Source organism: Typopeltis vanoorti, chromosome 4 (assembly GCF_054136105.1).
Source record: "Typopeltis vanoorti isolate ZY-2024b chromosome 4, IOZ_Tvanoo_1.0, whole genome shotgun sequence".
Classification (NCBI taxonomy): domain Eukaryota; kingdom Metazoa; phylum Arthropoda; class Arachnida; order Uropygi; family Thelyphonidae; genus Typopeltis; species Typopeltis vanoorti.
Window position 1 is genome coordinate 38,543,076 of NC_143552.1, and position 14,439 is coordinate 38,557,514.

At 35.9% G+C, this 14,439-nt stretch overlaps 1 protein-coding gene across 1 annotated transcript in view; it reads right to left on the minus strand.

Annotated features, from left to right (window-relative positions):
- Nucleotides 1–14,439, minus strand: part of LOC150107235 (prominin-1-like) — a 49,831-nt gene that overhangs the window by 30,985 nt on the left and 4,407 nt on the right. Inside the window, exons 4-6 of the mRNA XM_090391091.1 lie at nucleotides 12,825–12,914; nucleotides 5,652–5,857; nucleotides 65–127 (exon numbers count right to left, since the gene is read on the minus strand). Of these exons, the coding sequence (XP_090247217.1) occupies nucleotides 65–127; nucleotides 5,652–5,857; nucleotides 12,825–12,914 (359 nt within the window). The remainder of the gene's footprint in view (nucleotides 1–64; nucleotides 128–5,651; nucleotides 5,858–12,824; nucleotides 12,915–14,439) is intronic.

The following is a 14,439-nucleotide window of genomic DNA, read 5'->3' on the forward strand; positions in this document are numbered from 1 at the left end:
ATTATCTATAAATGTAAAACTTATTTATTATAAAATGTTACGTAAAATACATACGACCACTTACTTCGATTAAAAGTCCGTCAGCGACCTCTATATGAGCATTTATACTGTCGACATCGATGAGTTCCTGCAAGGTGGGAAGAATACGTGATTATTACACAACATTTTAGGTACTCCATAAAACAGAAAACACCACTGTTAATTTAATTAAAAATTAACAATAGTCTCTTTAATATTTAAATAAACCTTTTGAAAAACCAGTGATATCTGACGTTTTCAAAATTGCGGCTCCATCCAGAGGAGCCAAATAAGCTCTTTATCGAACTCCGAAAGATCCATTGTTTTTCCCATTGTGATCAACATTATTGACGATTACTGACCAGCAGCATTCTAAAATTGTTGCCTGGAACATGTGGTGACGTACGTGACTACGTTTTGGCATATACGCTGATTTCTAAGATGCATAATGCAGTATCATTTACATATTATATATGTAAATGACAATGGGAAGAGCCTGACAGAGAAATCTTCGGTTGTTTGGTGATGATGCAAAGATAAGGGAGGGGGGGGAATGCTACTAATCAGCATTTACTGGTGATTTTGAATATACTGGAAGTGTGGAAAAATGATAATGACTATCAATTCGATGTTATAGGATATCGGTTGATAAAAGGTTTCACTATGTGGAAGGCGGAGTAAAGGGAACGAGGATGTCCGAGGAAAATAAGTTTGAGCACGGTTAAGAAACGGTTGAGAGCTAAGTTTTTCTCTAACCGTGAATGACTGGAACAGTTTTGTCTATTGAAGTAGCATTGAATGAGTTTAAGAAAAGATATAATAGCTGGTGTGCGTGATCTATGACCTCAATCCATGAGTCTCTGAATCTTTGAAAATCTTACATAATAATAATAACTGTTATTTATTTATTTATTTATACCAAACTACTCATTACCCCTCATGTTCGCTTCATTTCATCTTGGAAGTTAACATTAAACTAATTAGAAATAATACAAAAAGTAAAAATAATACGAAATTAATTCAAGATAACACAAAATCTCTTAACAAAATAATAATAATAATAATAATAATAATAAAGGGGAATAAGTAAACCAAAAAATAAAATTTATCAATTGTTTTTATTTTGTTTTTGTGGATAAAATCCTTCATTTTCCGACGGGATATTTAACATCTCTTTTTCTTCACCTTCGGAAGTCATTTGACCCTAGGAGCCTCCACCGACTGATGAATAGCTTGTAATCTTTCGTCTTTAAGTTTGGAATAACACCCCAGAATGACAGATGTGTTACTAGAAATTGGATCATCATGAAATTAGCAGTAATATCAAACCGTACTAATTTCTCTTTAAATATGATTCATAAATTCAAAAATTTCAACCGGTTTCAACATCAACGACTGCAGCACCATTTGATAAATTTAGGCATATTAATGGATGATCCTTGATTCAAAATTTCAAATATAATTTTGACTGAATACGAGAAAGCTGGCTAGAGCTGTATCCAAAAATCAGCTGAAAATAGATGGAGAAAGAAAAGATAGTTTAAGTTTTGAGACGGAATAGACATGAGTGAAAGTGTCACCAGTTTAGATAGAGGTCAAACCCAATTAAAAGAAAGTCAGGGAATTTGCATGATTTCGGTTCAGATTAACACTATTTTGTATAAAAAAAAAGCATTTCCTAAGAAAGAAAGAAAGAAAGAAAGGGAAAAGTAACTTCTCTTTCGGTTTCCATGTCTTGATTATCATTATGAAATCGAAGTCTTCGATACCTTGTACAGATATCGAGCAAATTACTACATCGAGTAACCGATATTTATGTCACCTGTAAATTACAATTACTCGAAAGATTCTAATTAAAAATTAAATATGGCTTCAAGGATGGAACAACCGCTTTCAAAATCTTAATTTTTCTCATCTTAGATTGGAAAACAAATGAACTTTTGATTTCTACTTAAGATTTCTAAGCAGGAACAAGTTCAGCAATTTTAAAAATAAGTATCTAGATTAATTTCCTGTAAATGTTTCATCGCAATGAATGATTGGTTTTTGTTTTGGAATGATGGCAAAAGAGGGTTTTTGTTTTACTTCCGGTCCTAGAAGGGATTCAAAGTTGGGTATTTCCAACCAAAAGAAATGAAACACAGCTATCAAATCAACGACAACGAGAAAAATCGAATTATTATCGATCTACTTTATCATTACCTGTTCAGTTTCTAGTTAAAAGAGTAATTCTACCAGAATTTCATGGCAAAAAAATATTTCTGGTGTGGTATAGAAGTTTTGACATAAATGAAATGAAATTTGATTCGTGTATTAAAAGTACACCAATTCAAGAAAAATATGGCAGATCTGAAAATAATAGATTCAGATTTTTGTTATGAAAAGGAAACAACAACAACAACAAAAAAAAAAAAACAAGAGAATATGTTCTATTTCCCTTTTAACAGTTATTTATTGACTAGATATTTCATTCCAAATAAAAATTAGGAAATATTTGTATAATGACAACACACGAAATAAATCATAGTAGGACAAGTAATAAACTCGTCTATAAAATGTAATGGAGATGTATGGTTCTCAAATTTAGGATATGTACGAGCAGATTGTAATTCAAAAACAATTTATTATTATTGTTGTTATTAAGAGAAACCTCCAGGGAGTCAGAGACTCATCAAGGGAGGCTACATACTTCATACATCAGCTATCATACTCATTCTTGAATTTATTCACACTGTTTGCACTCACAACATCCAATAGCAATCCATTCCAATCACGCACCACCCTCTGAGAGAAAAATCTAGCCCTTCTTGGCGGCCTTCATTCTCAGTTTCCAATGAAGCCCTCTCGTCCTTTCCCCACCTTCAAAAATTGAAAAATTCCATCATTTGAAATCCTTTATGAACCTTTCAGAAGTTTGTAAGTCTCAATCATATCGCCCCCTCTTTCTCCTGTTTGATAGTGTCTGCAGTCTACAAATTCTCAATCTGTCTTCTTCATAATCAGTATTCCACAATCCTGATATTTTAACACTCTTTTTATCAATCATTTTAACACTCTCCTTTGTACTCTCTCTCCAATATATCAGAATCACAACGGACAGTAAGAGATCAGACCCACGTACAATAGTCCAAGTGAGGTCTTATCAAGGCCTTGTAACTCTGAAACTAACGTTCACTTTACATGTGGACGTTAGTTTCAGAATTGCATTTATCTTTTGAGTTGCATTTGCAATCTTTGCCACATGGGCCCTAAACTTCACCTTCCTATCTATTAACACTCCAAGATCCCTATCCTCATAAGTTTCTTCTAGCCTAATCTTACCAATATAATACGACATTGGATATCTCATCATGCCGAAGTGAATGACTTTACATTTACTGACGTTGAACTGACACCCATTTTCCCATGCCCAAAATTCCAACCTATTCAAATCATTCTGCAAAGACAGCATATCAGCAGCATTCCTGATTACCCTACCTATCTTTTCATCATCAGCAAATAACTGTATGTCGCTTGTCAAATCCTTCCCAATATACTTAATATACAGATTGAATAACAGTAGACCAAGCACTGATCCTTGTGGTACACCACTTGTTACCTTAAACCTTGCTTATTTTGACTCAGAATCCCCGTATACCACTTTTTGATATCTGACAGTCAGCCGTCCTCTTATCCATGCTAATATTGTATAACCCAAACCTATTTTCTCCAATTTATGCAACAGTCTGCCATGCTGTATTCTGTCAAAAGCCTTAGCACAATCCGAAAGTGTCATGGTATATCCATTGTTATAGAATGCGAGCAAGTTGCTAAAACATGACCTTCCCTTAATAAACCCACGTTGTTCATTGCAAAGTAGATACTCACTGTCAACCCATTTCTGAATGCGGGCCCTAACCAATTTTTCCAAAATCTTCACCACCACTCCTGAGATATTAATTGGTCGATAGTTGAAAACATCGGTCTTTGCACTACCCTTGTGCAATGGAATTACCATACATTCCTTCCATTCCTGCGGAATCTTCCCTGTTCGGAGACTCATATTAAACATCCTGTTCAAATGAATGGCCAGTTCAGCTGAACACTCTTTTAGCACACGTGCTGATATTCATCAGTCCTATTGCTGAATTCTTATTCAGTTTGTGCAACAGCTCTAATACCGCGGCCTCACACACCTGCGTTTCTTCATCTAGTGAAGAGGTAACATTGATCTCAATGTTGCGTTCACCAGGTTGATAGCTTTTAACAAAATGGGCACTCATTAGTTGATCAACCTCTTCTGCATCTGTAACGCTCCCGCCATCAGGATTTAGAAGAGTTATCCTTTCATATTCATTTTTTCTTTTACTTGCAGCATATCGATAGAATTCTTGTGGGTTGTCTTTAGCACGCAGAGCCAGTTTCTTTTCATACTCAGACTTTACTTTCCGTACAACAGTTGTGACTATTCTAGCCTGCTGCTTATAACTTTCATAATGGATGTCATCCTTATGCATACGGTATTCTTTCCACATCGTCCTTTTTTTACAAATCTCTTGCTTAATAAGATTACACATCCATTTGACTCCTACTCAATTTATTCTTCGTACTCTCGGAACACATTCTTATATCGCATCATTTAAGTATCGTTTAAATTCTTCCCATGCATTGTCATACTCTTTCCATCCAACATCCGATCCCATTCCACTGAACTCAATATACTGCTCAGTTGGTCATAATTTCCTGCTTTGTAGTTCAGCATGTAACATTTTCTGAATGGAACATTCATAAACTTAGTCACTTCCCAAGTGAGTACCGCATGATCACTGTCACCAACTGGAAGCAGAATAGTTACGTCTTTAACTGAAACGCCCTCTGACACTATAATCAAATCTAACACTGTTTGACCTCGAGTTCCTTCTGTCACATGCTGCTTGAGGAGGTTGTCCAGCAACAGCTCAATAAATGCATTTTCATTCTTCTCATGAGATTCTACTGCTACCCAATCAATATTTGGATAATTAAATTCTCCCATTATGATTACTCTTTTCGCGCTCAACTTTTCTATTTGGTGATGCATTTCTTCATCACCAGAAACCGATCCACCAGGTCTGTAACAACACCCGATTATGTAATTTGTCTTGTTAGATACCACCTCACACCAGATCACTTCAAACTCACTGCCACATTATTGTTAATGTGGCAGTGTTAATGTGGTGGGAAATATTGTTAGTCGTATTACTACATTCATAGGTCTAAACTCTAACTGAATTTAAGTCATCCAATATCATTAGCAACACGCCCCTTCTCTCCTATCCACTCTATCCTTCCTAAAAATACTGAACCCATGACATTTGATACCAGTTAGTAGGTCTGATTCTGATAGCCAGGTCTCACTAATTCCTACAATCTGATTTTGCAACATATTGACTAAGGCAACAAACTCTATGGCCTTTGTTTCTGATACTCCTAGCATTCGTGTACAGACATAATAATCTACCTGTTTGTTCTTTTGTATACTCTTGTTTGCAGTCTTGCTTGACACAGTTGGACAACCTTAGATTTTAGACAATTTAGATTATAATGTTAAGAAATGCACGGCTAACAACGTCAAAAATATTGGTTCATAAAATCAGTAAAGTTTTATTACTTACAAATTTGGGAATAGAAATACCATCCGTATTAATTTTATAATTCAGCGTTGAACATTTATCTGGTGGACTGATGATGTTTCTACATTCTGATGTTATAGTTTCGAATAGGGCATTGAGATCCTTTAACTGCTTTTTCACCGTTTCATCATCAATTTGACGTAATAAGACATTCACCTCACTGGCAATCTTGATTTGCTTAGCAGCCCCTGAAAAATAAATTAAGTTTCTTATCACCTCTTCCAGTGACCTTATCGTTATAAAACATTAATTTGTACAGTTACGATTATTAAAGCGACTGAACTAAATTCTTGACGACCCCCTTAAAACAATGAAAATGCACAGCAAGTTTCATAAAATATCAGTTTTCATTGAGTTGTGGCTAGTTAATAAAGAAAATGATCTAAAATATAATTAATAAGTTAAGTTTTTTGCGCCTTTGAATGGTTCAAAATTATTTCCGAATCCTTCAAGAATTTATGCGAAGCATTTCAAGAAAGATTGCGAGCATTAAGAATGGGAGGAAGAAAGACAAAATGTGAATATGCTGTAAAAATGGCACAGATATTTGGTCCATTCCTCTGCTAAAATAGCAGCTAATTCCAGCAGTAAAGGTGAAAATGTTGGTTGCACCATCAACTGACATCAGTAAGCTTCATATAGCTGCTCCTGAAGCACCAGCTATATGATGCTTAAGTAAATAATGTTTTCGCAGAGGGTTCGTCTGCTATGGACACCCTGAACAGGTTAAAAGAATCCACTTATGAATTATATAACCTGAGGGTTCAAAACTAAAGTAACGGAAAGGGATACTTTATATAGTCTACCTAATGATTTCTTAATTGTAGTTTTCACCAACACGATACCTTCTCATAATGACTTCAGCCCACAGTAGATTTTTTTAGTGTGTTTGTGCTGTTGTCACACAAACGGACCCCACCATTCATTTCTAGTATTGCGCGCAAGCATAATTAGATATCTTTGGCTTTATGCCTTGCTGTTTGTCTTAACATTTCTCAGTAGCATGTGAGAAAAATGAGGGGTACGTAATAACTTTTGCAAAATATATACTATCGTTATTAACATCGAATTATTACTGCCCATATCCGACGCAGAACGGGCCAAATCTACTGCAAGCATAGAGGTACGTGTAGTGCATGAATCATATCTTATTTTTACCAAGCAGATGGATAAAGAAACGTATGGCGTAAACAATATCAGTCGATTGTACTTTTTCATGGATTCCGGCATTGATTTCCACAATACCATCTTCCACCAGGTGGAAATGGTATCATGGTGGAAATATGAGCTATGTTCTTTTAGTCAGAATTAGGGCCAACATTACATTAATATGGCCAGTATGGCCTACTTACAGTTAGCAGCACACTACATGTACATTACAATATAGCACCTGTCCTAGTCAGAGGAGTCTTCCAAAACAGTAACGCAATATTTCAACTTACCACGCTTATGATGGGAATTATTAAAGTTATATTATAGCCTCGGTTCTGCATGTTTTTGTGTAGATTCGTGTTCCAATCGATGCCTAGAAGTCCGCATTCCACTAATGGCGGTTGTTACACATTATCATTTCGCAGCACCCTACAGTCGGTTCGGTGAACGTGGTGAGTCGTCCACACCCGGTAGCACTTGGTTGACTCCATCCGTCTCCATATAAAGTATGGTATCATTGATTGTTGACCTTGAGATGACCCGACTTGTCAACAATTTGCCGAGCAGACATGTCTGCAATATGACATCCTATCACAATGCTTGTTTCAAACTCCGTCAGTTCCCATCTATCAGCCATTTCAATCGGACACAGTTTCGTACTTGGATCATATTTCTCCAATTTATACCAGGTACAACCAAGTGACTCGTTACCTGGAACGATGCATCTTCTCCGTGGAAGTGTCCTTTGTCTTCTTTCCAAGCAGTGTACATATAGAACTTTCATAGCTGAGTTCTTAACAACATTTCCTTTGATTGGAAAGACTCTGGTTTGAATATCCTCTAGTTTATTATTAGGAACCTTTATAAGAGGTTTTTAACTAAGTTAGTTAGTCAGTATAACTGTGAGATGGAATGATTTTTCTCTCGAAACCCATCTCACAGAAGAGGCAAACCGGCCAGAAAAATGCACGCAAATGACAGACATCCTTACCATAAATCTGCATAGAACAGTCTGTTTTTAACCTGATAGTAAATTATCATTAAACAAACAATACTAATGCGCCCTTAAACACAATAATATTTATATATACAGGGTGTTCGGGATAAATTTGACAGTTTCGTAAGGAAAAAGAAAATCTTCTTTGTATCTATTAAATTTAATGAATTGACAAAAAAACATTACAGGCAGAGTTAATTACAATACTATCAACAAGATTTACTCAAAATAACCACCATTAGCATCGATCACAGCTTCAATTCTGCTTCGGAACCTCGAACAAGCTGATGCTACAGTCTCCCTGGGAAGGGCCGCAAAAACTGTTTTAATTTTATCCATTAACTGGGCTTTTGTATTACTGGAAGTGCGATTGGTGTCTTTTTCAACTGCGCCCCATACAAAATAATCCATGGGGTTAAGGTCTGGGGAGTTTGGAGGCCAAACATTTGGACTGGTGAAGTCGTAGAAATTTTCAGACAACCATTTTTGACTTTTCCCAGAGGTGTGGCAAGGGGCCGAATCCTGCTGCCATACATACGGCCTACCATTGGCTACCCTTGTTATCCAGGGCTTGACTACAGTTAGCAACTCCACGAACAAAGCCCGAATTCCAATGCCAGGGTTCTTCAACACCTGTTCCTGCAGATTTGCGAGGAATTCTGCTGTACGAACGCAATCAGATCGTCTGCTAGGGATCTTTCTTCTTGCTACATCCTCGTAGTCACCATTGCAAGTCTCTAGTTCATGCCTGATTGTTTTTACTGTATTCAGGGAGCATTGAGCAGCAGTCGTAATATCCTTATTTTGATGGCGGGCACGAATCATCATGATACAAGTTATTCTCTTCCATGATTCAGGTGGGTTCCAGCTATCCATCCTTTCTGACATCTTGTATATGAATGAAGAAGGGTCCAAACTTTTAAATGAAGAGAAGTGTGTGTTAATACATGTAACTTACGGAAAAATATAATTAATTATAAATATGTCAAATTTATCCCGAACACCCTGTATATATATATATTTATTTATTTATTTACTCTTCCCGCGTCAAACAGCCCCACGCTCCCTTCTCCCTTGTTATAAACAACCTACAGCAGAAACATGAAAAGTGAAGACAAGTGAAGACTAGTATCAAAAAAGGTATGTACAAATTTTTCCTCACCTTTTATTCTGCTATAATTGCCTTCAATACTCACCCATAATGCTCTAAAAATATATATTATTTTTTGAGTAAAAATAGCCAATATACTTAAAATAAGGGACACTCCTAAACAAAAACAGACTATAATAGCCGTAATAATAATAATGCCACTGTTTTAAATTACTTAAATCTTAAAACTGGGATTAAAATTAAATCTTAAAAAGGAGACCTCCACGTAGCCTTTAAAGGAATGCGGGGAACCGACCAGGGCTTCTGACCTAATGTCCAATCCTCACCTTCTCGTGGTGCACCCTGTTGGGTATCTACTTGGATACTGAACGAATGAGGATGGACTGGCAATTTGGGATTTAGCCGACCAAATCGTATTCTTGTTGGTTAAACCAAAATAAAAAATGATGGTACAACATGACAAAGTTTCATGCCGGCTGGGGCGTCGCCCGCTTAAACAAGGCCCCCGTTGTTTTCGCCAGGGAACCAGGGCGAACAGCCAAAAAATCAGCAATTGGAACAAATATGAAAACACACCCCAACTCAACATCACCAGAGTTAAAGATCGGTACTATCAACATAAGAAGCCTGAATGGCAAAGAAATGGAGCTAGCTGAGGAAGTAGATAAGTACCAGATCGATATAATAGAGGTGACTGAAACAAAACAGATAAAAACTGGTGAGATCTTTCTGAGCAATAAATACAAAATGTTATATTCAGGCAATGACAATCAAGGAAAAGAAGGATTAGCCGTAGTATTCAACACAATATACGAGGCTAATCTTCTTGAATGGGAGGCAGTCTCAAGTAGAGTAATGTGGGCGAATATGAGAATGGGGAACTGGACAATGAGACTTATTCGTGCCTATGGTCCCACAGAAGGTTCTACTAAGGTAGAAGGGGAGAAATTTTTTGAGGCTTTAGAAAAAGCAACTGACACAATGAAAAGGAAAAGTTGGTCCTTGTTGGGGATCTAAATAGCAGAGTAGGAAATGATTGTGAGACATACAAAAATATTTTGAGAAAATTTGGATAAAAGAGCAAAGCTAATAATAATGGCAAATATCTGTTGGATTTCTGCTCAGGACATGGACTGGTTATTACTAACACCATGTTCCAACATAAAAATGTGCACAAAATCACATGGAGAGAAGAAGCAAGGAATAGGAAAAGTCTCATTGACTATGTTATTGTTGATAGTGATGTTTTCTGCCTGGTGCAGGACACCAGAGTGTACAGAGGATTTGAAATTGGAAGTGATCACTATTTAGTCTTGAGCAGAATAAAATTGAGTTTCATATTGAAACGATAAAAGTTGAGCAGCTCTCAGATGTGAACTGTAGACTAAAATACACAAAGATTATTGAAAAAAAAAGAAAGAGTTTGAGAACAGGAATCAAACCCTGGAGATTCAGTGGCAAGCCTTGAAAAAAGCCTTGATTGATTCAGCTAGAGAGACATGTGGTGAAGTTGTCTGCAAGGATAGAAAAATTAGAACTCCATGGTGGACACAGGGAGTTAAAGAGGCAGTGAAGGAAAAGAAGAAAGCATATCAAAAGTTCCTGGCAAATAAGTCAGCTTGTGCTCTTAGAGAATACAGAGACAAATGCAAGAATGCTAAACACTGTGTAAAACTAGCTAAACAAAAGTCATGGGAGGACTTTGGCAAGAATATAGAAAATAAAGATCAAGGTGGCAAAATATTCTGGAGGTTGTTGAAGAACCTTAGGAATGGAGGAAAGAGTGCTGTAAATGGAGTTAGAGATGATAAAGTTGACATGAAAACGGGAGAAAAAGATATCCTTGAAGTATGGAGTAATTATTTTGAAAAACTGCTAAATGAAACAAGCAGTGATGACAGCACAATGGTAAAAAACAGCTGACCAGGCATGCAGGCAGAAATACATATCCATACTTGAAGTAGAAAAAGCCATCAAAGGCTTGAAATGTGGAAAGGCAGCAGGAGTAATGATATTCGACCAGAAATGTTGAGGTATGGTGGTATAAGAGTCTTACAATGGCTGCACTGCATAATTCAGAAAGCCTGGATAGAGGAACGAATTCCCGGTGATTGGAGTAGAGCTCTCATAGTACTCATATATAAAAAGGGAAATAAAACTGAATGTGAGAATTACAGAGGTATTTCCCTACTGAGTGTTCCTGACAAGATCTATGCAAGTATACTTGAGAAACGGTTGAGAACAATTGTGGAAGAAAAGCTTGGTGAAGAACAAGCTGGATTCAGGCCAAATAGAGGCTGTCAGGATCAGATCTTCACTTTACGACAAATAGTCGAGAAAGCATGGGAATATAACAAAGATCTGTATTTAAGTTTTGTCGATTTGTAAAAGGCATGTGACAAGGTGCAAAGAGAGAAGCTATTCAATACGCTACAGTTATATGGTGTCAATTGGGCATTATATCAAGCAATACGTAGTCTTTATTTGAGTTGTAAGTCAGCAGTTAGAATTGAAAGAAATACAGGAAGATGGTTTAATGTTAAATCTGGTGTGAGACAAGGATGTACATTATGCTCTCTGTTATTCATTATCTATATGGATCACATTATGAAGGAAAGTGGTATTAAACATGATATCAAAATTGGAGATGTTAATGTCAGCTCTTTGCTTTATGCGGATGATGTTATACTTCTGAATAAATCCGCTACAAGTCTGCGAGATTCTCTGACTAAATTGAATAGCTGTTGTAATAGATATGGTATGAAGGTCAGCAATAACAAGACAAAGACAATGAAAATAGGCAGAATCATTGAAAATGTCAACTGTGTTGTGAATGGAGAACCTGTGGAACAAGTAAAACATTTCAGCTACTTTCACGATTTTTACTGAAGATGGTAAATTAAATATAGAAATAGACAACAGAATCAGCAAAGCTGGTATGGTGGAAAGTCAATTGAATAAATGCATATGGAATAAGAAAGAAATTAGTCGGAACACTAAATTAGCTGTATACAAGACAGTGTTCAAACCAGTTTTAACTTATGGATCTGAGAGCTGGGTCAGAAGTAAAACACTTGACCAAAGACTAGAGACCACAGATATGAGAGTCCTGAGAAAGATTAGGAGTGTGAACAGATGGCATCAATGGCAATATCATATTAAAAATGAGGATATTAGGAAAGAACTTGACATTGTCAGCATCCAGGAATGCGTTAGCAGAGCAAATCTCAGGTGGTATGGTCACTTAAACAGAATGGGCGAGGAAAGATTAGCAAAACAAGTGTTCTCTGCCAGGTTGGCAGGAAAACGACCCAGAGGAAGACCAAGATATAGGTGGATTGATACGGTACAAAGTGCCTTAGACGATAGAAATATAAGATCTGATAATGTTGGAGTCTTGACAAGTAACAGACTGATTTGGAGGAAAATTGTAGATAGGAAGTTAGTAAAGATGTAATTTTTTTCATGTAGTACTATGATATCCTGTACATCCCTTGAGGGTACATGGCAAGAATTTGATGATGATGATGATGTTGATGATAAATCTTAAAAATAAAATCTTCTTACATTGAAGGACAATTTTACTAATCTAAAAGAAAACAAAAGTCAAAACATTTTTCTTACTAAGAGAAAAGTTGTTTTTCATTTATCTTTAAATTTTCACTGCGAAACAGATTACTGATAAGACAAATAAAAAACAACAACTCAAAACGATGATAACATATCTCAACTATTCCACTAATCCGTGGCGAAGGTTTTTCTAGAAAACTGCATTAATACACTTAATGGATTAGAAGAAAACAAAGCAAACTTAAAAGATCCAGAAATGTTTCTAAGAACAGAAGAAAACCTGTTTTCATCAATACTTTATTAACTTCTAAACATTGACATTTACCATTTAAGGCTTGTCCTCCAAGGAATATTGGCGCTTGAAGTAGTTCTTTTGCCTTGATCTGAATAGGTATGCCAACTTCCTTTACAATAGCTGAAAGATAATAAATAAACTAAATCCTTCAGTATGATATTCATCCATAAATTTAGCCAGTGAATGAGAAAGTACTTCAATAACTAATTCCAATAACGAATTTGTGAAAAGATCTTTTCTGATACGTCTTTGTTTCGAAAACTATCAGGAGCAGGCAAATAGGTTTATTTTACCTCAGCAAATAAAAGCTCTTTAGTTCATCTTTGCTAACTGAAGGTTCAATCTTTTCGAGTTAAAATTAATAAAAAAATTATTTGGCGTATTTTGTCTACATTTCAATTATCACCCCTAATATTCGCAAATCCTTCGTAACTATGAACATAGTAAGTAGTGCCGACAGCATTAAAACTACCTGCATACCGATTTTTCAAAAATATTCGCAAAGAATTTCGCCTACTCCGTTTGGGAAGTAAAACGGGCTTTATCTATTTTGTTTTAAGAGATTGATTTCTTTCTAAGTAAATACCTAACTTATCTGGTCAAGGATGGAATAATTTCCCTGGAATTGATCGAAACAAAAGGGCACAGAAAATTCGTGTTTTCGAAGCTTCTGATTCTTGATCACCAGAATAAGTTCTGATGATCTAGCGTAAGAAGCTGTGCATTCACAAGGTATGCCTTCAATAATGTCATCCATAGAAAGGGTGGCAAGAGTGAATACAATAACAAATCAGCACCAGGGCCAGCATCATGAAACTGAAACTAAGCATGATTCAATTTTGCTGAAAGATCTTATCGTATTTATTTATTTACATTTTAGTTTCTTATCTCTGATATTTTGAATTACACTGACAAATTTTAATTTTCAAGATTTTTTCTTTCACTTCCTTTCCCAAAACGCTCTGAATACTAATTTATAGGAGGATGGCTTTTATCGGGATGTTGAGTGTTAATTTTTTTCATTTTTTTTATTCAGTTACACTGATTATTGTGCTGCTTGACATCCAATTCGATTTTTTATTTTACAATTTTATAGGGTTTTTTTCCTCAAAACAGGTCAAGGGGACAGAATAACATGCACATCTACAGACATATTATATTAATTGCTAGATGGAAGATTAAGCTCACCATCTTATCTCTATACTGCATATTATATATCTCAGGTAAAGATTCAAAACAGTTAACCTCCTAGACAGGATGACACTTAACAGGACATGATTAATGTCCGACGATTAAAGCCTCTGTCGATATGGACGAAGTGACCACCTAGGCTTGAATCCCATCTTAGTAAGTGAAGAACTTATATAAGGGCCTTTCAACCGATGGTAAGCTAGCTAATCATTGCAATACCAGAAATGATATCCCTATCATTTCATTTTGGCACTGTCCATCATTTATGCTATTAGATTTGTTGGGAATCGAGAATGTGATTTTGCTCACTCTTTCGTTTATTTGTTTCCAGTGCTTCAATTAGAATCGAACTTTTACTTTATTAAAATTATTTTTATCAAATGCTTCTTTCATTTGATTTCATCAGTAAATAGAAGTTTGGAACTTGTTATCTGAAGATGTATGAATTCATTAA